The 27,675-nt window shown below is 41.1% G+C and overlaps 1 protein-coding gene across 4 annotated transcripts in view; it reads left to right on the top strand.

The window, feature by feature from the left end:
• The window catches only part of mao (monoamine oxidase), a 192,725-nt gene that overhangs the window by 158,176 nt on the left and 6,874 nt on the right, over window positions 1–27,675 (top strand). For all 4 annotated transcript variants that reach the window (XM_059968275.1, XM_059968277.1, XM_059968276.1 and 1 more), the window contains 5 exons: window positions 353–449; window positions 6,039–6,092; window positions 6,982–7,039; window positions 11,018–11,115; window positions 14,240–14,351. In XM_059968275.1, coding sequence (XP_059824258.1) covers window positions 353–449; window positions 6,039–6,092; window positions 6,982–7,039; window positions 11,018–11,115; window positions 14,240–14,351 — 419 coding nt within the window. The remainder of the gene's footprint in view (window positions 1–352; window positions 450–6,038; window positions 6,093–6,981; window positions 7,040–11,017; window positions 11,116–14,239; window positions 14,352–27,675) is intronic.

The raw sequence follows: 27,675 nt of genomic DNA, 5'->3' as shown, positions 1-27,675 counted from the left end.
GCACAGCCTCAGAATGGAGGGGCATTCATTTAAAACAGAAATGAGAAGTAGATCTATGAAATTCATTGCCGCAGATGGCTGTAGAGGCCGAGTCATTAGGTAGTCTTAAAGTGGAGGTTGATAGGTTCCTGATTAGTCAGGGTGTCAAAGGTTATGGGAGAAGACAGGAGACTGGGGTTGAGAGGGATACTAAATTAGCCGTGATGGAATGGCAGAGCAGACTCCATGGGCTGAATGGCCTAATTCTGCTTCTATATCTTGTAGTATTATTATGTAACAAATGTAAATATATTATTTATCGGTTGTAAATCACCTGCAAAATTAGATATGCTGTATTTCTCTTTTTAATCAGACTACTGTGGAAGCATGATCATTCAAGATGAGGAATCTCCTATTGGCCTTACACTGGACGACAGCAAACCAGACGGCTCATTTCCTGCTATCATTGGGTAAGTCTCTAATGGCTCAGTCACCTCTTGCAGAATCAGAATCAGAAAGAAACAGGAAGATTTCTGAAAGGTTCCAATTAGGAGTGAACAGCTAGAGCAATACCGCCTGTTTATCTTTCTAAAAACATCTGTATATTCAGTGTTTACAGTCTCTCAATCTTCCCATAAACTGGATGTAATTACCTGCTCTGCAGATGCTGGAATCTGAAGCAAAGAAATGACAACAAGGCATTGCTGGAGAAACTTGCTGTGTAAATTCAAGCTGCACTGGGAAAGGTGATAGGAGAATGTGGACAGAAAAATTTGGTGTGAAATGTGTTAGGTGGATTTAACCAGAATGGTGAGGAATATAAACATAGGTGATGTGGGGTGGGTGTTAGGGGAATGGGAAAGGGGCAATAGTGGGAGGATTGGAGCCTCCTCTGAGTGATCAAACGCAGTCTAGACAACCGACTTGCAGAGCCCCTGCGCTCTATCTGCAGTTGGCCTCCTGAGGTCACCCTCCAGCAGCCTGCACCCCTCCCCTCCCCTCCCAACCTGGCCCCATCTGCTCCCCTTCTGTCTGCTTCCTCCTTCTCCTCCCAACCCCACCCACCCCAAAACACTGACAGTCCCTTCACCACTCCCCCATCCATAGACATTGCTGGACCTGTTGAGTTCTTCCAGCCCATTGTTTTTAACTTAAGCATAGTTGACCTTTATATTTGATTAAGTTTTGGCATGATAGCCTCTAATCAGAAGTATATTAGTCAATCAAAACTTTTTCTGATGATGCAAAATGGGTGATAGCATCCAGGCAATAGAAATCAAAATTATCAAGGGTGTAAAACAGATTGTTGGAGAGTTCCCTGGGTAATAGCGAGGCAGCCATCGTCCTACTGCTCTTGCATTGTACTTCTTCATTTAAAAGAAAAGAATTTAAATTTTTCTCCACAGAAAATGTACTACTTTATTCTACTATGAATGCCTGCAAGAAAATGAACCTCAGGGTAGTATTTGGTGACATATACGCACTTTGATCATTTACTTTTGAATGTGAAATTTGAATTTTTACAGTAAATAAATCAAAAGATAAAGGGACAGTTTGTTTAAGAATTCTACATCACAGCTGAATGAATGTTCAGTGTAAATGAAGAATACTTTTTCTGTGGTTCTGAGCTGAAATCATTGCATGGGCACGGCTGAAGCACAGAGGTAAGAAACTATGACTTCCTCCTCACACCTGGAACTGGTGTAGGGTATCAGATCTTGATTGTCCCCACTGTTATTTCACTTTGTACTCATTCTTTGCAGAAGTGTTACAAATGGTGTCTGACCTGGCATGCCTTTTGTGAAAGTATTTTCCCACGTCCAGCTGGTGTTTCTTCTCTGTTGTGGTCTGAAATGCGGTACTGGTCCATCAGCAACTACAGACACCATAGATGATGCCCTTAATAATGTTAGTTCAATTAGGACTCCACGGACCATTGTTTTCAAACCTTTGACATCTACCTGCCTCTGCACTTTCAACTATGCTGAGCTTAGCAGCTGGCCTGTTGAGAAACCAGGCATTGTGCTGCTGGTTTGGCCTCACTTGGGGTATGATGTACAATTCTTGTCACTACGTTACAGGAAGGATGTGGTGGAAGTGGAGAGGCTGAAGTAAGGATGTTGTCAGGAATGGACAGAAGGTTGTATTGGCTGGGTTTATTCTCTGGGTGGCTGAGGGGTGGCCTTGTAGATCTCTGTAAGACTTTGAGGGGTATTGATAGCCAGAAGAGGGGAGTTTAACACTGAATGTCACAGGTCTAATGGAGTCTTGAAGTTGTACACTCAGATGGTGATGGTTATCTGGAGCAATCTCCCAGAGGAGATGTTAGAAGCGGATAAGGTTATTACATTTAAAAGGTATTTGTTACAGGTGTTTGGGTAGGAAAGGACTAGAGGGGTAAAAGCATGATGAGGGTAAATGGGATTAGAGTAGAGAAGCATGATGGACATTGGGTTATTTGACTGTTGTGTTCTAAACCATTGTGGTTTCCACACCATGCTTGCCTAACGGGAAAGTCTGGGTCTAGGCAAGGTCTGTAGGGAAACTGCTGCATCCCTGGGTCTCATGAGAAAGGGTTAGGCTTCTACAGTTTCCTTTGCAGATTAAAACGGTAACCTCGGGCATTCCCATGGCTCTTCCCCATCCCTGTCCTTTTGTTGCCTACATGGAGCGGTTCTTATTCCAAACCTATTCCAGCACATCCAACCCCCACCCCCAATTCCTTATCCACCACATCAGTGCCGATTCCTGCGGAACTTGTCGATTTCAACACCTGGATTACTCACTTTCAGTTTCATCTCCTGCATCTCTTCTGACTTGGTCGACTGCATTCAGTGCTCACGAGGTGGTCTCATCTACGTGGATGAAACTAAGCCTAGACTAGGTGACTGTCTGGCAGAGTTTCTGCAGTCTGGCCATATTGGTCATCTTGAGCTCCCAGTTGCACATTATTTTATTTCTCCTTCCCACTTCCACAGTGACTTGTCCGCCCTTGGCCTTCACCGTTACTACAGAGAGGTCAAACTCAATGAGAAGAACAACCTCTTATAATCCCAAACACAAGAGATTCTGCAGATGCTGGAAATCCAGAGAAGCACACACAAGATGCTGGAGGAACTCAGCAAGTCAGGCAGCATCTACAGTATATAGGGGAACAAACAATTAATGTTACAGGTCAAGGCATCTTATATTCCGCCTCAGTAACTTGAACCCAATGCTATGAGTGTTGAGTATTCAATTTCTCAGTAACCCATGCTGTTTCACACACACTCACCTGTCCATCTAGTTTTATTAGAACATAGAAACCTACAGACCTACAGTACATTACAGGCCCTTCGGCCCACAATGTTGTGCTGACCACGTAACATACTCTAGAAACTGCCTAGAATTACCCTACCACAAAGCCCTCTATTTTTCTAAGCTCCATATACCTATCTAGAAGTCTCTTAAAAGACCCTATTGTATCCGCCTCTACCACCATTGCGGGCAGTGCATTCCATGTACTCACCACTCTCTGTGTGGAAAAACTCACTTCTGACATCGCCCCCTGTACCTGCTTCCAAGCACCTTAAAACTATGGCCCCTAATGTTAGCCATTTCAGCCCTGGGGAAAAAGCCTCTGACTATCCACACGATCAATGCTTCTCATCATTTTATACATCTCTATCAGGTCACCTCTCATCCTCCGCCGCTCCAAGGAGAAAAGGCCGAGTTCACTCAACCTGTTCTCATAAGGCATGCTCCCCAATCCAGGCAACATCCCAATTTCTCATCCCATTCCACCCATGTTCCTTGTGCTCGTGGCCTCCAGTCTGTTTCCACCCCCCCCCCCCACCTCCATGTGCCTTTCATCATTTCCCCTAATGGTCCCACCTGACACCTACCATCCTCCCTCACACTGTCACACACAGATGATCTTTCCTTTCCCTGCACAGCTTTGAAACAGAGTATCCACGTGAAGTGCTGACGAAGACCTTTTGTCTCCATAGATTTACTTGACCTATGAAGTTCTTCCAGTAATCTTAGTTCCAGATTCCAGCATTTGCGGTCTCTCTTTTTTTCCTCCTCAAAATCTTACTTAACATCATTGAAAGCAGTTACTCACATGCCACGGGTCGTTTAGTTGGTCTTGAGCCCCCGACAACCTGCTGTTGCCTCTGGACAGCTGACAGTTTGTGGTAGGGGACTCACGGGTTAAAATCGCACAGACTATGTTAAAACTCAAGTCAACCCCCCACTGTGAGTTAATGTTGAGGTTTCATCTTAATTTCTCAAATTCCAGCGTGATCATGCATAATCTGAACATTGTTAGCTGCCAGGCATTTTGCTATAGTTTATGTTTAAGTTAATTAAATCAGTTTTGGCAGCGATGGTGTAATTCTACATCCAGGGTAGCTGCCACCATTTGTTATGAATTCAGGCTGTGCTGTAGTTATTGTCTTGAATTTGATGGTGTCACTTGGTACTGCAGGCAGTTTGAATGATTTACTCCTATGGAGTAGTGTGTAATTTCCATATTTCTATGTGTATGATAATGGTCCGTGAATGTAATCTGCTACAGTCTTCAACTAGACTGTTTTTCTTAACACGTGGTCAAAAAGTTTGAAGGTTGAATTAGCATCAAATGCAGCAAAGCTTGGATTAACTCGTAATACATCTTCATTCCACAATATGAAGAATGTGAAAATCAATAATTATGAACAAAATCACATAGTTATCCCCGGGTAATAATGTGAACATATTGTAGCTGTACATCATGAGATGCCTTTTCTTCACTTAAACAAATTCCTCTGCAGCCTGGCATTTGAGATGATGCTTTATAGGCCCTTTCTGCCTGGGTTGCAGATGCTGTTGTAAAACCTGCACTGACATTTTTCTTTATTCATGGCTCTTCTAATTGAGGCACATGCCTCTTTGTGTTTGGGTTGAGCTGCAGTTCCGGCACGGCTCAGTGAAGTCATCAGTCACAGCTACAGAGGATTACGCTCGCCTGTCAGCAGCCATTCATTCAGTCCATTGAAGCCTTCGTATAATGGGGACACAGATGACTGCTGCATTTTGGCAGCATTGCGGGATAATGAGCATTTAATAATATGTTTTCAGACATCATAGGAAAATGAGCCGCACATGGATACACAAGCTGAATTTCAGAGATGAGGTGGGAGGGATTGCCTTTGACATCATTGCAGCTTCGATAAAGCATTCGGAGGAACCTATCATGACTGAAGTCACTGGGGGGGAGCATGTGTTAACTCCCTCGTGCTTGGAATCGCAGTTTGCACAAGGAAAGGCGACCAGAGATGTTGGAAGCCTGTCAACTTAAGACATCACTGTAGGAATTTTTTTTAGGACAATGTTCCTGAACCAGCCATTTTCAGTTTTCTTTTATTGAACTTTCTATCATGGTAAGCTCAGAAGTTTGAGGGGCTGTTTTCTGGTAATCCTAAAGCTTACAACTCCCATTGTAATCAATTTGATAATAGATTAGCTATATCTACCTGGGGAAAGATTTGGAGCTAAGACCACAAATAAACTTCAACTATTTTGGTGGTCAGATGTGTACAGACCACAAAATGCTGGACAAACTCAGCAGGCCAGGCAGCATCTGTGGAAGAGAGTGAACTGTCGAGATTTTGGGCCAAGACCCTTCATCACGTCTTGATGGAGGTCTTAGCTCAAAACACGGACTGATCAACTGCTCTTTTCCGTAGATGCTGTCTGGTTTGTTGAGTTCTTCCAGCATTTTGTGTATGTGCTTGGACTTCCAGCATCTGCAGACTTTCTGTTGTTTGTGTACAGGCTAGCCCATTTTCTGAACATGGTGATAAATCAGGAGCTAAACTGATGTAATCTCTATTCTGGACAATTGACACTAAACAAGGTAGCCTTTCTAACCTTGACAATTCTCTAATTAATCCTTTAGTACATTGATTCAGTGCTTTCCCAATTCACTACCTTGTGAAAAATTACATTGGAATTATTCATGTGTGATTTTGAATGAGCTTATAACAGCCTACATCAATTCAGGTGCAAAGAATTCACTAATTCTACTCTTTCAGGTTCATCCTTGCTCGTAAAGCCCGGCATCTGGTAAATCTCACAAAGGAAGAGAGGTAAGTGAATTTTTTGAAGTCTTGGGAATTCCCCACATGAAAGGACCATAGCAACCTTGTGCTGACTATATTTAAGGCAGAAATAAATATTTAAATATTAAGCCAATGGTGGGAGGGTGGTGGTGATGTGGATTTAGTGCAGGAAGTGGCATTGAAATGAAGCATCAGCCAGAATCCTTTGAAATAGCAAAATGGGCACAGAAGACCATAAGGGCTATTTACCCATTTCTAATTTTTATGTTTTTCATTAAAATTTAAACTTTAATACAATGTTTGATAACGAGGTTACAGTGTGAAATGTCTTGTCTCTAACCACTAAAATTTCTTCCTCATAACTCACCATTTCCTTCCATATGATCCTATGCAAAGCCTGCATGAAGTCACCCATACTGATGTGTCTGCCTTTGGTTTACTGTCAGTTTTCATCTGATTCCTTTCTGATGAAGTATGCTGGGAACTCTTCCTACATGATAGTTAAATGCACTATGTGTGTACCAGAAATCATAAAAACTAATTTTGTGAAAACAGCTCTTCTCAATTTAATTTATCATTGAATCAAAGCACATCAGTTAGTGAGGCCTGCAACTCATGAACATCTTTGCCAGCTTCGTTGGTTCATTGGTGTGCAGATATATTGGTGTTTTAAGTCATCATTAACCAGTGCATTAAATTATATATTTTTTTAAATCTGCTTGGTCATTAGAGTTTGTTTGACCAGTGGAACACTGATTATTATCGAAGCACTATGTGTAAATATATATCTGATTTAGTATGATTCAAGTCTATAGATGTCTGTTCCCTGGAAGCTACATGACATCCAGATCTCTATTTTAATTTTTACAGGTCATTTAGTGGCATTTAACCTGGATTTTATTTTTTTGTCATGCAGGCTACAAAAAATCTGTGAGATTTATGCCAAGGTTCTTGATTCTGAGGAGGCATTACATGTAAGTTGTTTCTTCTTGCATTCATGTTGGTTTAAAAGGTTTTATTTTAAGATGGGTTTTACTTTAAGACATTCAAAATTAAAACCTTACTTTAAGATGCACCTTACTTTAAAGAGAGGGACTTTCACAGTCTGTGTGTTCCGGAATCTTTGTTCAAGAAAAATAAATGTTCAGAGTCTTCTCTTTTACCACTATTTTGATCAGTCCTCTGGCTTCAATCACAGCTCCAAGTATGAGTAAATTTTGAAGACAGGCTTTTATTTGCTAAGATCCTGTTAAAGGCGAGTTCCGGTGGTGGTGGGGGGGGGGAGGGGAGTCACAACTGGGAGGGTATTGAATCACCAGTTAAGATATTCCTGGCTTTACAACAGTCTCACATCCTGGGATAATGTGAAATTTTGTTTCAATCTGAAAGTTCTACTATCCCAAAACTCATGATATTTGGTCAAAAACATCTAAACACTCAAAGTTGGATCAGTACCAGTATCTGAAATAATAAAACTACATTGATGTTTGGTGCTTAAAAAGTAAAGGACAGTAGGTGTACCTGTCTTTTCCCCCTTTATCTCTCCCAGCTTTTATTGCTCTAACTTGCAGTGTGTTCCAGCCTCCAATCCCTCCCCATCTCTCATCATCTTTCTTCTGCCAGTTCTACAAACCCTTCTTCCCACCCAAGTCTCTCCTCTCCACACTCCCTATTATTCCCATCCTTGCATCTTCTTGCCCAGGCTCTCCCAACACCTTCTTCCCTGCTCCTCCATTCTCTCTACCCCATTTCCTTTATCCTGTTTCCCACTTAACCCCTCTTTTGTCCAAACCCTACAATGCCATTCTCTTATGTCCACTTCGCTATTCTTCCAATCTCTTTTCCCTCCCTTCCACCCTTCCTCTACTCCTCCACTCTTTAAGCAGTTGCTGGTCAAGTGAATTGCCATCTTTGTCATCAGCTCATCAGCTGCTTCAACCAAGTTCACTCTGCACTGGGCAGGGCTTTCAATTATTACTAACACTAAACATCTTGCAATATAGGGATAAGAGTCTTGTAATCAAGTAAAGTTATCCAAATGAGTTGATTACGTTCGTTGATAAAGGGATACCTATACCATGATATACAACATATCATAATTAGTACTTTATTAATGTGTTCTGAGAGGTGACTTCCGTACAGGTCATAAACTATTTGAACTAAGCTCCTGGGAGTAGTATCTTTACAAGGCCATCACTGTCCTCAGACTTATGACAAAGATAATATCCTGACATCTTGAGAGAGGCAGAGTGGTTCTGTACCACCTGGTAAGGTTGCAGCTGAAGCCCTATTTAGCAACATCAAACCCAGCAAAAGCTCCCAGGGGCAACAATTATATTTCAATGGGTCTCAGTATGTCTGTTGGTTAGAAAAGGGCAAGTTCAGAGTGGCTAGATGGTCATCAGAGTTGCACTGACAGAAGTAAGTCTCCTAAGACCGAGCCACCAAAGCTACATATCAGAAAGTTGCCTCAACTGCTGAATATTACCAAAAAAAAATTATTTTTAAGAGTGGGTCACTTACAATGGAGATCATTGAAAGATTTAAGAGATTATCTTTATTTGTCATATGAACATCAAAACATTGGAACATAGAGTGAAATGCAAAGCCCGCATCAAATCAAATCTGTAAGGATTGCGCTGTACAACCCTCAAGTGTTACCGCACTTCTGGCGCCAACATAGCATGCCCACAACTCACTAACACTAACTGTACGTCTTTGGAATGTGAGAGGAAAGCAGAGTACCCGAAGGAAACCCACATGGATAAGGCAAGAACATACAAACTCCTTACACAGACTGCAGTGGAAATGAACACAAGCTGCTGGTACTGTGCCACCCATATTGAGAAAGTTAGGGGTTACTTTTGATGTAGGGGTCCAAATTCATTCCCCCATGTAGCCGATGTGGTTTTTAGTTTATGTCCTTGCATCTGCCAGGGAGATTTAAATCAATTGCCCTCCTCTTGACCCTGGACAATTTGTATGTAGGCCACAGAATGTCAAAAGCAGTGCTTAAAAAGATATATTACTTTCAGTTGCAGAAATCCAGCTGGAGCTCTGGGCACTGATCAGGCACACAAGTTCTTCACTTCCGCCTGCCTCAGCTCTTTCCAACAGCTGTACATTATCATTTTCAGTCTTGTATCATCCAATTACGCAGAAAGTGAAAAAAAGCAGCAGCTCTCTGCCGCTGGCCAATATGAGATATTCAAATTAATCTGCTTGGCACAGAGCGCATAAGAAGGTGACTGATGGGACGACAAAGGTTCAGTCACCCAAAGGTTACTGGAATCAAACCAGGAGATGGACAGGATGTTGTTGAACCACAAAGCTGGCATATTGTCTTTGTCCTTTATATCAGCTACTGAACAGGTTCCGAGTCTGAGCTGGAAAAAACTCCCAATCTGGGAGTTTAAAGCTATCCTCTAGCCCCATCCATTGTACTTGAATGACCATTATTTGGGCATGAATATTCCAACTCAAATAGATTTCCTTTTGGAATTCAAGCACAAGCCAAGATGGACAAGTACGATCTGGGCCTGCAGTGGAACTCTTTGCACTCTTGGATGAATAACAATCTCAACACTAAAAACAAAAATTTCTGTAAGCATTCAGCAGTCAAGTACATCTATGGAAAGAGAAACAGATTTAGTGTTTGGATTTGAAGATCCTTCATCAGGCCAGGGAAAGTTGAAATAGCAAGTTGGGTTTAATTTGCAGGATGGTAGATGATGTTCAGGACAAAGCAATGACATTGTTTAGTTGATAGATTAAACAACTGGATATAAACAACTAAAGGGACATATTAATGCAAGGGACTGGAAAGGACAGAAAGAGCTTTGAGAATGCAAGAGACTCCAAAATCTGGAATCTGGAGCAATAAATTACCTACTGGAGAATCTCAGCAGGTCGAGTAGCATCTGTGGGGAGAGGAGAAATTGTCGATGATTTGGATTTGGGGGAAACCTGCATCAGGACCCTAAATGCTGACGATCTCCTATTCTCCCCACACCCCCCACCCAGAGATGATGACTAACCAGCTGAATTCCTGTAGCAGATTGTTGTTGTGGGAGAATATTGGAAATGACTTACAATGTCTGTGGAGAGGGGAAAATTATTACAGGATGATCCTTACAGCAGAACTGAAAGTGTTGAATCTGACAATGGTTCTGGCTGCAAAGTACTGGTTTAAAAATTAGATATTTCTTTTCTTCAGGTCTGTTGGCCTCATTGGGAGATTTTTTGGCCTGTACTTGTCAGAATGGCAGTGGGAAGGAGATGGCTCAGGTTGGGAGTGAGATAGAGAATTGAAGTGATAAGCAGTTAGAAATAAAGATGGTTTGCAAAGAAGTCCCCCAAACGGCACATGGTTTCTCCGCTGTTGAAGAAACATTATGAGCAACAAATATGGCAAGTGCCAGTGGTTGGTAGAGATGGTCAAGTGGGTAGGAAATCACAAAGGGAATGGCCCCTTCACAGTACCATCCAGATGGAGAAGGGACAGTGCGTCTGGTGAAAACCAGGCTCTGGCTGGAAGGAGGAGGAATGAGTCAGAGAGTAGAAAAATGATTAAATGTGGCCTTGAGAAAAGACATAGCTGTAGGAACTTGAATGGGTCCATACTACAGCTGTCTCTTGGTGGAATATTTGAAGCATTCTATTGGCTTTCAGTCATACTCATAACCCCTTCCTCATTAGCTCTGCTTCCATTTCCCACTTTCGCATTCACATGCTCCATCATTGACTCCTCTTCTGGATTGTTTTTCTGCATCTGAGGGGACAGATTAGGGACAAGCCTACAATTCCCACAGATTTCTGGTCTACAGTTCCTACCACAGCACATCTTCTAAGGTCCACATATTATTTTCTATCTCTTTCATAACTGCCCCAATGTCAAGAAGTTGTAATGTGTCAGAGAAATTGCACATAGTCTGTCTTTGTATTTTATCTAGCCCGTCCATTATGAAGAGAAGAACTGGTGTGAAGAGCAGTACTCAGGTGGATGTTACACTGCATACTTCCCTCCAGGGATTATGACTCAGTACGGCAAGTGAGTGCAATACAGTTATTACCTCTGTCAGCTGTTAACACTTGGTGACAAATGAATGAATTCAGATCATGTTCTGTAATCTGGAGGGCTGTGGTAGATCAGTCATTCAATATTTTCAAAGATGGGACCAATGAATGCTTGGACTCTTAGGGAAACCAAGGGAATAGGTTTCTACAGGAACTTGGAGTTGAAGTTATTGTCCTGTCCACGATCTCTATGAAACGAGGAGCAGGTCCTTTTGTTCCTCTGCTCCTTCTATTTTTCCTATGATTACTTTAAAACAGAATTCTAATGTCTAAGGATTCAAGTTTTTGACTTTATCCAGTGAAAGCAAACTTGTATATTTAAGAAAGAGGTTTTTTTTAGCCTATGCAGTTCACCAGTTGCAGCATATCTTGCTATGGTTCCGAGCACACAGGAAAATAGCCCCTCAGGCCTGCCCTGCCATTTTATATGATCATGGTAGATCTGTAGCCTCAGCTTCTGTGCCATTTCCCATACCCCTCTGTTCTTCAAACCTTCAAATGATCTAAACGCCTCCATTTTGAATTCTTCTCATGATCCAGATTCCATCACCTGACAGGGCTGAAAGTTGCAAAGACAAGACACAAGCACAAGAAAATCTGCATGTGCAAATCCACGGCAAGACACACACAGTGCTGGAGGAACCCAGCAGGTCAGGCAGCATCTGTGAAAAGACACACACAGTGCTGGAGGAACCCAGCAGGTCAGGCAGCGTCTGTGAAAAGGAATAGTCAATAATTCAGACAGAGACCCTCCATCAGGACTGGGAAAAAAAGACAAGAAGTCAGAGTAAGGTGGGGGTAGGGAAGGAAGAAATACAAGGAGGTAGGTGAAATTGGGAGATGGGGATGAAGTAACGAGCTGGAAAGTTGATTGGTGAAAGAGATAAAAGGTGGCAGGAGAGGATATCTGATAGGAGAGGGTAGAAGACCATGGAAGAAAGTCAAGGAGGAGCACCAGGGCAGGGTGGACTTTGCTTCATCAACTGCATTGTTGCTGCTTGATTGCCAAACTCATCAACTTTGTCTCCAACTCTGCCTTCAAATTTACCTAGTCCATTTCCGACACCTCCCTCCCCTTTCTTGATCTCTCAGTCTCTACCTCTGGAGGCAGCTTATCTATTGATATCTTTTATAAATCTACTGATTCTCACAGTTACCTGGACTATACCTTTTCCCATCTTGTTACTTGTGAAAATGCCTTCCCCTTCTCTCAAATCCTCCGTCTCCACTGCACCTACTCTCAGGATGAAGCTTTTCATTGCAGAACTAATGACATGTCCTCCTCCTTCAAAGAAAGGGGCTGTCCTTTCTCCACCATCAATGCTGCCCTGAACTGCTTCTCTTCCATTTCACGCACATCTACCCTTGCCCCGTCGTTGGGCTGCAATACCAGGGATAGGGTTCCTTTTGTCCTCACCTACCACCACATTCAGCACATAATTCTCCATAACTTCTGCCATCTCCAATGGGATGCCCCCCCCCCCAACTTTCCACTTTATTCAGGGATTACTCCCTACGTGACTCCCTTGTCCACTCATCCCTCCCCACTGATCTCCCTCCTGGTACTCCTCCCTGTAAGCGGAGCAAGTGCCACACCTGCCCCTATGCCTCCTCACTCCTCCCTCACTACCATTCAGGGCCCCAAACAGTCCTTCCAGGTGAGGCAACACTGCCTTTGAGTCTGTTGGGGTCATCTACTTCATCCAGTAACTTACGGTAAAGAACCCTCCATCCTTCCTCATTGCTTTTTCCTTCTCTCACCTTTTTCCTTAACTGCTCATCACTGGTGGTACTCCTCCTTGCTGTCTTCCATGGTCTTCTACCCTCTCCTGTCAGATTCCTCCTCCTTCAGCCTTTTATCTCTTTTAACGAGTCAACTTCCTAGCTCTTTACATTGCCCTCTCCCGGTTTTTCCTATTACCTACCACCGTGAACTTCTTTCTCCCCTCTCCCCACCTTCTTACTCTGACTTCTCATCTTCCTTTCCAGTCCTGATGAAGAGTCTGTGCCCAAAACATCAATTGCTAATTCCTTTCCAGAGATGCTGTCTGACCTGATGAGTTCTTCCAGCACTTTGAGAGAGTTGCAAAGATTCACCACCCTCTGCAAGAAGAAATTTTATGTATGTCAGTTTTAAATGCCCAGCCTTTTTCTTGTTGTTTTGTTCCTGTATTTAAACCTCCCAAAATAACTTATCTCAGCTTCCACCCTGATATGTCCAGTTAAGATCTAATATTTTTGAATAAGATCACCATTTATTCTTCTAAATTCCAAGGAATACTGACCCAAACTATCTAGTCTCTCTCAATAGGTTAACCCTGTCATCCCAGAAATTAGCTTGGTGAACCTCCTTTAAACTGTATCCAATATTTTGCTTTATTTACATAAATGGGCCAATACAACATAACAGAATTCCAGGTCAGGTCTCCCCAATGCCCTGTACAATTGCAAGAAAATCTCTGTATTTTTAAACTCCAACCCCTTTGCAATGAAACTAGTGGGGCATTTAAACAGTGGAGGCAGTGCAGAAAAAAAATTGGCTACTAGATTTCTTACAGTCTGAATTGAGGAAAGATTAGGTTAAGGTTGCACTTGATTAGGTTTAGTTTACAGTGGATTCACTTCAGAGGTCATCTTGTATAGAGAGATAAGGGTGAATGAGATGGAAAAGATTCATTGGGTTATTCTTTTAAGGTACTTTGTAACATAAGCGAACTTGCTTTCAAAATAACCCTGGAGCTGATTTGTACACCGTGATCACACTTGGTTATTCCATCTGAACACAGGACGGTTCAGACTACATTCCTGGAATTGTTTACGAACCAATCAATAGAGAAAAGAGGAGAAACTGAATAGATAAATTAAAGTTGCCAATGGGCTTTCTTATTTCTAAGTAACTTGCGACATTGCTGTTGAGTGGCAAGAAATTAAAAGGTTCTTTGTTCTTCAGTGGAGCATAGGAATGGGAAAGCACTTCCAAATGTGTACAATCAATTACAGATACTATTTTGTATTGACATGCTTTTATTCATGCACGTTTCAATTGATGAACTATCTACTGGTTTGTATTCTAACCCACATTGTTAATGTCTTTGAAGGATCCTGAGAGAGCCATTTCAGAAGATCTACTTTGCTGGCACCGAGACAGCCACTGAGTGGAGTGGGTACATGGAAGGTGCAGTGCAGGCAGGGGAGAGAGCAGCCAGAGAGGTAAGGGAAAATAATAATAATGATTACTGTATTAAAATGGTATTTTTATATTATACTGCAATTAGTTGAGGGAATTCAGCCGTGTGGTGGTGTTACAGATTTCCCATTTAAGCTTTTGCGTGAGTAGAAACATTTCTGGTACCGCTAAGCTGAGGTGTCTGCATGCAGCTTAACTGGACCCTTACCACTGGTTTCATTTGTCCTGTAATTTTGGAAGATGGTGTGTGAAGTGAAATTTATGATCCACAAATAAAAGTCTCAGTGGTGACACTCTCTGCTAGTATTAAGGATATAGATTTGGGCCAAATTTCAGACAAAAGCACTCAATCTAGCCTGGCACTCAGAACAGTAATGAACCAAAATGCCAAAGTACATTAGACTGAGTTACTGTCAGTCCTCTCAGAAGTAAAAAGAAATCACATTTCTGAAGAAATCTCATATTATCTACACAGCATCCATCCTTCAACATTTTTTAAAAAAACGGTTCCTCTGGAATTTTATCTGATTGAGGTTTTATGGGGCTTTTTGTGTGCCCAAACCTTGTAGTCACAGTCAGTGCAAAGGCAACCCTTTCAAAAGATTTAAACAATTTGAAAATGTCAGTAGAATCAAGTATGAGGGGCTCTTTCTGCCTTATTCCACTCCTGACTGTTCCCCTGACTGTCATTTAACACCATTTTCTTGAGTCATTAAATTGTTATGTTCGCTTATATTCTAGCTCAGCCTGAACCCTCTTTTCCATCTGAGGGCAAAGAAAAAAAAAAGCTTTGAGTTCCCTAAATCTGGAGATTGGAGTAATGAAGGGAATAATTAAAAATAATATAATACTGCAGAAAGAGCACTGAGGCACTAGAAAGGGAGTAGCAAAGGAATGCAGGAAGGTAATGAAGCATATGGAGGACTAGTAGCAGTCTGTAGCTGTTGATACTACATAAGGAATGTGAAGTGTACTTGTGAGGGTGGAATATAAATCAAACAATTACAGGATACTTAGCTTCACTGGTGGATGCTTTATTGGAATAAGTATCAAGAGACAAAATAAACCTATTTAGAAAAGCACAAAATAATCAAGGAGAGTCAACATGGACTTGTTAAGGGTGGGCTCAGCCTGACTAACTTGATTGAATCTTTTGAGGAGGCAATTATGCAGTGCATTTGCTGTAGTCGAGATGAATCTTTGGTCAAGCTTTTGGCAAAGTCCCGCACAGCACACTGATTAAAGAAAACCTTAGCAGCCCATGGGATCCAAGGAATTGACAGGTTGAATCCAAATCTGTCTCGGTAGCAGGAAGCTTTTTGAATGGGTATTTTTTAGACTAAGAAAGCTCTAGCTTTCAGTGAGGGTCCTTAGCTTCAACAGTTGGTTATATGCTTTTGCAATATACATCATTGACTTAGAACTCGATATAAAGGGCATTATAAAGAAATGTGCAGATGATGCAAACAATTTATGTGGTTGATAGGGAGGGAAAATGTTTTAAATATTGAAAAATAATTGCTCGATCAATTGGGCTGAATCTCCAGGAGGAACAGCTTGTCGTGGTTTGGAGGCTTGTGTGCCTCAACGACCTGGAGTCAGGGCTTTATGCTTTGACCTGTTTGGCATGGGTGACACTACCAAAAGTCAAAGGGGGTCCACCATTCCTCCAGATTCGGGGGTTCAGGTCAGTGATAACAAACCTGACTAGTAAAACAGCAATGAAGAACCCTTCTACATCCGCGTGCGACAGTATTCCTAAGTCTCCACCCGGGACTTGCAGGACGGACAGTAGTGAAAGCCGAGAGGAAGTTATTGACATAATGAAGGAATGTGACGACCAGTGATGGAGGAGCTTTGTAGCTGCCCGAGGTCCAGCTGATCAACGGACTGTAAGTAAATCGAGCTGTAAGTTGGGAAGCAAGTTGGAAGTCAGTTCTGAGAAGACTGAAGTAATGCACTTAGGAGGAAGAATAACACAAAGGAATAAATACTAGGAAGATATTCATTGTTATGGACAAACAGTATGAGCTTGGTGTATGTCCACCAATCCTTAAAGGTAACAAAATTGGTTAATAATGTATTTAATTCTGCAAATGGCATGTTCACTTTCATTAACAATGGTGTGGAATAAAGGAGCAGCCTCTAAATGGTAGAAATTTATACCGCATTAATTAGAGTCCAGTTTGCGTACTGGATACAATTTGATTGCCAGGGACTTATGAAGATGTTACCTGGAATAAAAAAAATGTTGTCAAAGGTGGGAGAGGATGGGGCTGTTTAGTTTCGAACAGAAGAGGCTGAGGAGCATCTTAAATGAGCTGTACAAAGTGATAAAAAACCCAGATGAAGCAAATAGGAAGGATCTATTTTCTTAACAGAGGGGTTACTTTCACAGAAATGAGGGGAAAGGATTTCAGCAGGGGGTTGGTCGAGGTCTTGAAAAGATAGCAAAGTCAAAAGCTCTCATTGTATTTGAAGAATACTAGGATGTATTCTCATCTTTGAGAAATGACCTGCAGGACTATGGACCAAGTGCTGGAAAGAGGCTTTAGGCTGGGTAGATCTCTTTTGGTCCATTGTCAACTAAGGAGCCTTCTTTTGGGCATTAATATTCATTGATGCCATCATTTATTTAAACAAAAATCAAACAGTTAGAAGAAACATTGAAGGTAAGAAGCATAAAGTGTATTCTGGATGGGGAACCCAGATTGCCTTTCAGCACTATCTTGCAGTTATGTCAGAATACTTAGCGCTATGTCTTGAAGAACATGGTTGCCAGATTGGTTGTTACTGAATGAAAGAATGAATGAAATTGGTTGTTACAAGAAAGAAACTTGTTTGGTCTTATTCTCAGCAGTTTATGTCTGGCCAATAAATCTGCCATAATTTATGATGCATTGGTCAAAGCAACTTATTCACAGTCCCATCTTCACATCATATCCTTCCCTTTACAACTACCATACCTACAAACATGCTAAACATTTTAGATTCAGAAATCAGCTGGCATCTCAAAACTGGGCACACAAGTTGCACCGTGGACCACAGCAACAGAGGCAGTGTACGACACCATAACCTGTAATTTCATGGCCCGGCATATCCCTCACTTTACTGTTGCTGTCAAGATTGGAGATCAATGAGGAGTGTGGAAAGGCAAGCCAGGAGCAGCACCAGGCATTTCTAGAAATAAAGTGCCAGTGTAGCTGCAATACAGGACTAGGTGTGTGCTAAACAGCTTGCAGGAGAGTGAGCCAAGTAATCTCACAAGGAACAGACCAGATCAAAGCTTTGTAGTGCCACCACATTTAGTTAAGACTGATGGTATACAATTAATTAGCGAAAGGAAGGAAAACATTCCCAGAATACTTCCACCCTCAACAATGGACAGACTTCATAAGCTGCAGTACTGATAAAGGGTTTCAGTCCAAACTGTTGACTGTTTATTCCCTTCCATAGTTGCTGCCTGTCTTGCTGAGTTCCTTCTGCATTTTGTGTGAGTTGAATCGGAAAGATTGGTCAGCACCAGGAGCTAATAGTGAAATCCATTGAGTCGAAGCAGAAACCATTCCAGAAAGTATTGAAAAAAATCCTGGAGCAATATGCAGTTTGCTGCAAGTTCTCTTCCCAAGGTTTAGGCACCTAGATGTTCTGAAGTATTCATGTAGTGAATCCCTGCAAGAAAGAATAGGAGGGATAAGCAATTATTTCCAACAGAAAATTAAAGATCCAAAAAATTATTAACTGTTTCTTGTAACTTAAAACAGCAATTTTTGTTTTGCATAGCAAGTACAAATCATGATGTTAAACTTGTTTAAAATGCCTCTGATAGTGCTCTTCACTTTTAATTATGCAGTGATAAATAAAATTGTTTTATGTTGGGGTATAATGCATGTCAAAATGAATTTGTAATTTTCTGTTAATTTGAATGTGCATTAAAGTACCAAAATTAATTATTTATATGAAAGTAATCTCAAAATGCAGTTTTCAAGACCCTTAAACTAATTAGAAATTTTAACTCAGATTGTATTTGTTGGGTATTAACACATTAATGCTATTACACATTAATGCCATTAATGCTATTGCCCTGTTCTGAGATGACAGGCATTCTGAATAAACTAGGGCAAAATAGAAGTCACCATAAAATGAAATTGTTAACCTTCACTTTTCTCAATTTTCTTTAATTGTGCATTGCATGAACACATTATACCGCTCCTCCATATATGTACCAGAGTGTAACCTAAAACAATAAGCAATGAATTTCATACTTCTCGATAAGATAGGCTTTATGAAAATGGAAGCATTCATCGAATTGTGCAGAGCACAGTATGATTTTTCTTTTCCATTCCTGATTGTTGGTCACATGATTAACCAAGGAATCTCTCTTTGGATTCAGTGTTTTATTCTATCATGTCCATCATGATCGTAAAGCCTCTGCAGTACATGTTTTTAACCTTTTGGTGTGACTACTGGAGTAATTTCTGCTGCAATGGAAGATCATTTTCTCCACAGAACTGTAATGGTAATGTACTCAGAAAGATACCTGTTCACATGATAGCTGTGTTATCCTCATTTTAAGCTTATTTTTCCCTAATCAATATCCTGTGTGTTGAAAGATCTTTTGATACTCAAAGGTTCAACACTCTAATTGTTTTAGGTTGTGGTTTCCCTTGATCTTCTGTTTGTTCTGAGGAGAATTAATCCACATTCTCTAATACTGTTGTCAATCAGAAATAATCCTTGATGCCATTCTGCAGAGCCTTTGAAAGTGTTAAGGTAACCATGGCAATACCACATGTCCAGTTATACCAATTACACAGTGTTAACAGATTTTCCTCACAGTGTAATGAGACAGCAGAGGCAACAAGAGAAATGACATTTCAGGGAACTATTTCTTAATCATCTGATGCATACATTTTATGATACACGGCTGAGACCACTAGCAATAATGAACACAAGTTAATAAAATTAATACTGCTTTTATTCATAATAGTCCATGATCTTCCATGTCACATTGGGATGATGGTTTTATTGGTTCATTCACTGTAATTTTGCCTTGATTGAGAACCCATTTAACTAATCCTACTAAGTGGGAATGGCATGGGGAGGGGCCTTAAACATTAAAATTCCGATTGTCTCAATTTTTCCCAAAATGGCAAAGAAATAGAGCTCACTTCAGGCAGATGACCAATCAATCGACCCTTCTAATTAAGTCATGAGCTTGAGACATTTTTCTCTTTCCATAATGTGCAGCCAATTATTTCATTTCCTGTTTTTATCTCAAATTTCATGTAGCCATAGAGTTTTGGCCCATAAAGCTTGAAGTTGTCTGAAATTCTACTGTCTGCGTTTACCTTTGCACAGAGCCTCATTCATGCTACAACAGTGTGGTCCACTAACACAACGGTTTTTAAAAATTCTCATTCAAGTGTTTAAATCCTTCAGTGGCCTTGCCACAATCCAGCCAACTATGCTCCTCCAATTCTGCACTCTTCACTTCATCATTGGTGCCATTGCTTGCACCCATCTAGGGCCTAAGCTCCAGCATTCTCTCCTTCTTTTAAGACCCTTCTCCAATTCCTGCTCAAAATTTGACTTAGGCCAGACTTTTGGTCATAGATATTTACTTTCAAGTTTCTCAATAAATAAATCCTAACAAAATGCCTTAACCTAGGTTTAACATTTATGAATAATTTATGTAAACAACACAGCTTTATCTATTTGGTATTTTTGTAATATAAATTAAAATTGTGCTCTTATTTTTTTAAAAAAAATCTTCTGACAACCAATCTCTATAATGTCTATTAGGTAGCTTGGAAATAGGAGGAAGCACAAATCTTAATTAATATTGCAAGGCCTTAATCAATGGTGTTGATGTTCTTTCCAGTTTAATAGAGTGACGAGGATTGGATTGGCCCCTTATCATGAATCCTACTGTCATTCCATGACTATGACTTTTCTCCCTTCAGTCGCAAATTTTTTCAAATATCTTGTCCTTTGTCATTGGGATTTCTTTTGTACTCTCCTCCACAGTGAAAACCAATGCCAAAGAAAATATTTTCATGGATCCCCTGTTTCCTGGTATAAATTCTGCTCCACCTTGGCATTTATTTAAAGCTTCATGTGATGTGGTTAATTCTGAAAGAGAGTATGTTCCAGTTGGTTTCATCAGGTGTTGTCAGCTTCTCTGGCTTTATCCAGGAATCTGCTCCCAAGTTAACATTTATAAATATGCTACCAACTTTATTCAGGAACAGTGGGAAGATGAAAGAAATGATCAAAAGCAGAGTCTAGGAAGACTTGAAGCTAATTACAGGATGTCAGGAAGAGATGCTGCCACTGAGGCACTTTGGCTGTGATGTGACATGCAAGGTCAAATCCAAGAAGAGGAGCAGCATTAGAAGGGACAGAGTGATTACCTGTGTCAGCTGTTGTAGACACTGGAGAAGAGGAGGCTATGTGCCAAGGCTGAAAATTCAAAACTGTGTTTTGTGGTTAAGGCTGTTTCAGGGGTACAGCAAGAATGAAAACCTGAGCATTTTTCATAGTCCTTTCATGATTTTTTAAAAAGTTCTAAGCAAACTTATTATCAAAGTATATTAACAACCCTGATATTTATTTTCTTGTTGGCATACTCAAGAACTCTGTTTTTTTAAATCAGCTGTTCCTTTTCTGTTGTGTGAGAGGAAGGTATGGGTGTTGATGTTCTGTTGTATTCTGTTTCTGTGTGCGGGGGGGAGATGATGTCCCTGTTCCGTTTTGTGCAGGTGAAGGGGGCTTTGGGGGTTAATGGTCAGGATCTGTTCTTTTTGTGTATGTGTGTGGGGGTTGGTTTTGATGTTTCTGAATGACTTTCATGGACTTTCTCTGCTTCAAGACTCTGGAGAACACGGATTTCAGTTGTATATGGATGCATGCTTTGATAATAAATAAACCTTTGAAACATTGAATAATAACCATAACAGAATCAATGAAAGACTGCCCAACTTGGGTAGTCAAACAGAGTGCAGAAGACAACAAACTGTGCAAATACAAAAATAAAGAAATAATAATAATAAATAAGCATAAGTATCGAGAACATGAGATGAAAAGTCCTTGAAAGTGAGTCTAGTGATTGTGAGAACATTTCAAAGATGAGGCAAATGAAGATGTGTGAAGATATCCCTTTGGTCAAGAGCCTGATCATTGAGTGGTAGTAACTGTTCTTGAACCTGGGGATGAGAGTCCTGAGGTTCCTGTACTTTCTTCCTGATGGCAGCAGCGAGAAGAGAGCATGTCCTGGGAGGAGGGGTCCCTGATGATGAATGCTGCTTTCCTGCAGCAGTATTTCATGTAGATGTGCTCAATGGTGGGGAGGGCTTTACCTGTGATGGACTGGGCCATATCCACTACTTTTTGTAGGATTTTCCATTCAAGGGCATTGGTATTTCCATACCAGGCTGTGATACAACCAGTCAATATATTCTCCGCTACACATCTGTAGAAGTTTGTCAAAGACTTGGATGTCATGCTAAATCTCAGTAAACTCCTAATGAAGTAGAGGCACTGCTGTACTTTCTTCATAATTCCTCTTATTTGCTGGGCCCAGGACAGGCCCTCCAAAATAATAACACCAAGAAATTTAAAGATGCAGAGACTCTCCACCTTTGATCCTCCAATGAGGACTGGCTCATGGCCTCTGGTTTTCTTCTTGTCAAGTCAATAATCAGCTCCTTGATCTTTCTGACATTGAGGAAGAGATTGATATTATGGCATCACTCAGCCAGATTTCAATCTCCCTCCTATATTCTGATTTATCACCTCCTTTGATTTGATCTACAACAAAGGCATTGTCAGCAAATATGACATTGGAGCTATGCTTAGCCGCACAGTCGTAAATGTAAAGCGAGTAGAGCAGGGGCCTAAGCAGTAAATCTTGTTGTGCACCTGTGCTGGTGGCAGTTGTTGATGTTGTTGTGCTGGTGTTGTGCTGGTGGCAGTTGTTGATGGAGATGTTGTTGCCAATCCAAAATTACTAGAATCTGCAAAGTGAGGAACTTGTGGATCCAATTGCACAAAGAGGTCAAGACCTTCGCCTCAGTACCTCTTATTGCTTATCGTTTAGAGTTGAGGGGGTGACAGTGTTGAATGTTGAGCTGTAGTTGATAAAGAGCATCTTGAAGTATGCATCTTTGCTGTTCAGTTGTTCCAGGGTTGAATGAAAAGTCAGTAAGATGGTATCCGCTGTGAACCTGTTGCTACAGTAGGCAACTTGGAGTGGGTCCTCCATGTTTTGATGATCAAAGCGAGCACAGAAGGCTTTGAGCTCATCTGGAAGTGAAGCCCTGCTGTTGCCGATATCACTGATTGACCTTTACAGGAGGTGATAGTATTCACGCCCTGTCACAACAGTCAAGCATCCTCCATTGATTCAAGTTTAGTCCAGGTAGCAAATGAGTAGTAAAATACATGGATAATAGTGGGCATGAAAATATTTTTGCAGTAGGTATGTTTTTGGATAGATCAACTGAGATGAAACAAGATGAAATCTGTTATCTTGAGATCAAGAGCCAAACCCAGTCCCTATGGGAAATATTTTCAAACTGATTCGGCTTTAAATATACTAGATATTTCTATAAAGTACAAAAGTTGATTAATTGGGTGAATGAAATTCAAAAGAGAAAGAATTTGCCAAAGAGACAGATATCATTGTGTAGTAAAACACCATAGAATATTGCAAACATTTGTTAAATTTCCTTCATAACCTTTCACTGAACTGCACCATTAATCTGATTTTCAATCATCTTTTGGTTTCCAAATTAATGGAAAACATTTAAATTTTTAGTGTCAACCTGAAAGGTTTTATTAGAGAATTTGCTATCTTGAATCCTGCTGTCATTCTGACAATTTCCTCTTATTATCAGTTTAGGTGGCAGCTGCAGCAGCCCATGGGCAAAGCATTTTACACAGCAGAGCTTTAACTGAAATGCAGCAAGATTTTTCCTGTTCTCTCCACCGCACTGTCATTGATGTCCATGGACACGTTCATTGCCAGTTAGACATTTACTTATGGTGGTTAGTCAAGCACTGCACCCCTTCCTGTTCTGCAGTGGGAATGTGAGAGTAGGACATTCAGTGTGACCATCTGTGATATGTAAGAGGGGAACAAGGGGAAATTCTAGAAACTATAGACCAGTGAGTCTCACATCAGTTGTAGGGAAATTGCTGGAGAAAATACTTTGGGAAGGGTATATGAGCATTTGGAAACCCATGGCCTAATTAAGGAGAGCCAGCATTGCTCTGTGCAGGGCAGTTTGTGCCTTGCCAACTTGATTGAGTTTTTTGACAAAGTGTCAAGAGAGATTGATGAGGGTAGGGCAGTGTATGTTGTCTACGTGGATTTTAGTGAGGTGTTTGACAAAGTCCCTCTTGGGAGGCTAATCCAGAAGATTAGGATGTGAATTGGCTGTTCAGATTCAGAACTGGCTTGTGCATAGAAGGCAGAGGGCCATGGTTGATGGGACTTATTTGAGCTGGGAGGTCTGTAATTAGTGGAGATCCACAGGGACCTGTGCTAGGACCTCTGCAGATTGCGATGTATATAAGTGACCTGGATGAAAATGTAGATGGGTGGGTTAGTAAATTTGCAGATGATACCAAGATTGGTGGGGTTGTGGATAGTGTAGAAGACTGGCAAAGAATACAGTGTGATATATATCACTTGCAGATATGGGCTGAGAAGAGGCATATGATGTTTAACACAGATAAATGTGAGGTGTTGCATCTTGGTAGAGCAAATGCATGGAAACAGTATGCTGTTAGGGTCAAGGTCCTTAACAGTGTTGCTGAGCAGAGAGATCTCAGGATCCAAGCTCATATCTCCTTGAAAATGGCTATACAGGCCGATAAGGTGGTTAAGAAGGCAAATGGAATGCTTGCTTTTATTTGTGGAGGTATTATGTTCAAAAGTAAGGAGGCTTTGTTGCAACTTTATAAACTTCTGGTTAGGTCACATCTGGAGTATTACATACAGTCCTGTTGCCCCACTATAGGAAGCTTTGGAGAGGGTGCAAAAGATGTTTACCAGGATGCTGCCTGGTTTAGAGGGCATGTGCTGTCACAAAAGGCTGGATAAACTTGTGTTGATTTCTCTGGAGCATCAGAGGCTGAGGGGAGACCTGTAGAGGTTTATAAGATTATGAGAGGCATAGGTAGAGTGGACAGAGAGTATCTGTTTCCCAGGGTACATATGTCTAATACCAGAGGGTATACTTTGAAGATGAGAGGGGGTAGGTTCAAGGGGGATGTGAGGGGTAAGTTTTTTTTACTCAGTTTGGTGGATGCCTGGAATGCGCTGTCTGGTATGGCGGTAGAGGCAGATACATTGAAGGCTTTTATAAGGCGTTTGGATAGGCATGGGCATTTCAGGAAAATGGAGGGATATGGACATGGTGTAGGTAGGAGGAATTAGTATTTGAGTGTTTTTGATTTGCTTTTTAGCTAGTTTAGCACAACACTGTGGGCTGAATGGTCTGTTCCTGTTCTATGTTTTATGTTCTATGTTCTATTTGCTCACCATAGATCTGGTCCTGTGCAATCTGACAAGTAAAGTGAATGACCTTGTAGTTAGGGAAAGGTGATCGTAGTATGATTGAATTTCTCAAACAAATGGAGAGTGCGAAAGTTTGATCTAAGATCTTTATTATACTCTCTTACTGTTCCTAAACTGGAAGACCTCAACAGGATGAGTGAGGAACTTGCTAGCACAGACTGGGAACACAGACTATCCAATGGGACAGTTGAGGAACAGTAGAAGACTTTCACAAGGTTTTTCATAGTGTTCAACAGAATTGTATTCCATTTAAAAGCAAGGCAGTATGGGTGAAGACAGCCAGATTTGGATAACTGGAGAAATGAAAGAAGGCATCAAGCTAAAAGCTCATGCATACAAAGTCAGCAAAAGTGATAGGAAACTAGAAGATTAGGAAAGTTTTAAAGGCAAAAAGAACCACTAAGTAAACAATAATGGAAGGGAAGATAGATTATGAAAATAAACGCACAAAATATAAAACCCAACAGTAAAAACTTCTATTATTATATAAAGCAGGGCAGGATGGCTCAAGGAAACATACTACAGGCCCCTTATAAGATGAGAAGGGGAATTAATATTTGGTAATGTGGAAGTGGCCAAGGCCTTGAACAACTATCTTGTGTCAGTTTTCATAGTGGAGGACATGCCCAGCATATCAAAGAGAGATGTTCTGGATATGATGAGAGGTGAAGACATTGAAACAATTACTGTCTCTAAAGAGGTAGCAAACTAGTGGGCCTTAAGGTAGATGAGCCCCTTGGTCTTGATGGAATGAAGGAAATGGTGAAAGTTATAATAGATGGTTCGTGATAATTCACCAAAATTCTCTGGACTCTAGGCAGGCCCCAGGCCAAATGACGGTAACTGTAGACTACACTTAGGAAAATGCTTGAAGCTATTATTAAAGATGTAATGAAACCTCTGGATAGAAGTGGTTGCATCAGGCAGACACCACATTGGTTCATGAAGGGCAGGTCCTGTTTGACAAACTTACTGGAATTCTTTGGAGATAATGAGTGCATAATAGCACATTATTATCGGATATAATATTTAAATGGGGAAGGATTGCAGCATGATGTTGTGCAGAAGAACTTGGGAGTGCTTGTGCATGAATTACAAAAGATTGGTTTGCAGGTGCCATAGGTTATCAAGGCGGCAAATGGAATGTTGGGCTTCAACATTAGAGAGATTGAATTTGAGAGCAGGGAGGTTATGCTGCAACTGTACAGGGTATTTGTGAAGCTAAACCTGGAGTACTGTGTGCAGAACGAGCAAGCTAGGGCTTTTCTCTTTGGATCAAAGGAATATGAGAGGTGATTTGATGGATGTGTACAAGATGTTAAGGGGCACAGATGGAATGGACAACCAGAGGCTGCTTCCAGGGTGGAAAAAGCTAACACAAGGGGGTATAGTTTTAAGGTCATTGGAGGAAAGTGTAGGGGGGGATGCCAGAGATAAGATTTTTTTACACAGAGTGATCAATGCGTGGAACACCATGCTAGGGGCCAATGGCAGAGATAGATACATCAGGGGCATTTCTTAGGTACACAGATGAAAGATGATTAGGGCTCTGTAGGAGGGAAGGACTAGATTGATCTTAGAGTCAGTTAAAATGTCAGCTTTGTGGGTCAAAGGACCTGTACTATGTTGTGATGTTCTGCCTTCTTACTGGAGGAAAGATGATGTGTGGATACTGTGCAGATGAGGTCACCAAACTGATTCTGGAGAAGGTGAGGGGTGGAGAACAGCCTCTGAGGAGGAATTGACTCACTTGGGACTATATGCACCGGAATTCGGAAGAATGAGAGGGGATCTCATAGAAATGTATAAAATCCTTTAAGGGGTAGATAAGAGAGAGGCAGGGACTTTCACTCGTAGGCGAGTCTAGAACTAGAGTACACAGCCTCAAGATTCAGGAAAATCAGTTCAGGGTGGAGAAGAGGTGAAACTGCTTTTCCCTGAGAGTTGTGAATCTGTGGTATTTCTTCCCAGGTTACCCCATTAAATGTACTTAAGACATAGACAGATTTTTGCATTGCAGAGGAATTAAGGGTTATGGGGAAAAAGCAGGTAGTTGGAACTGAGTCCAAGGCCAGATCAGTCGTGATAATATTGAACAGGGGAACAGGTTTGATCGGCCAAATGGCCTACCCTGCTCCCATTCTTATATTCTTATAACTTCCTATTCCTGAAACAAAGTTGTTTTAAGAAATCAAACTCAGAAACTCAAAAATTAGGTTTAAAAATTAACCTAGCTGTTTGCAGAAGAGAACACAAAGCATAAACCATCTCTCGCAAGTTGAATTATACCTCAACTCTACCCCTGATGGGTCAACCTGTACCACCCTCTTCCCTTCTAAATTTCCAGAAATGCAAACTTACTTTTCATAGCCCTGTCATCATATAAACCAAAAGTATTCTGGTGTCTCTGTCCTGTATATCCTCCACACCACTTACACTTGCGGTGCACCGGACTGCTCAATGATCACAAATTCCATGTGGATTGTGTAGCTTGTATCGCCGTGTTCCAGAGAGTAATGACTTCCATTTAATTAGTTTAATTTTCATGTTCTCAGATTTTCCAAACCATTCCACAGCCATAAAATAGGGAAACAAAAAAAAGCTCATTTGTAAAGAATAAGGTCCCATTTGAAAATATATAGTTGGTTATGAAAAGGAACAAAATTGTAAAGTGATACAGCACAGAAACAAACCCTTTGACCCAATCTTCCCTGCTGTTCAGGGTATCTACCTGAACTAACAACACTAACCCTTTCGTT

The sequence above is a fragment of the Hypanus sabinus genome, chromosome 4, assembly GCF_030144855.1.
Source record: "Hypanus sabinus isolate sHypSab1 chromosome 4, sHypSab1.hap1, whole genome shotgun sequence".
Lineage (NCBI taxonomy): Eukaryota > Metazoa > Chordata > Chondrichthyes > Myliobatiformes > Dasyatidae > Hypanus > Hypanus sabinus.
Note: the sequence above shows the minus strand (reverse complement) of the source record. Positions and strands in the feature narration are given on the sequence as shown.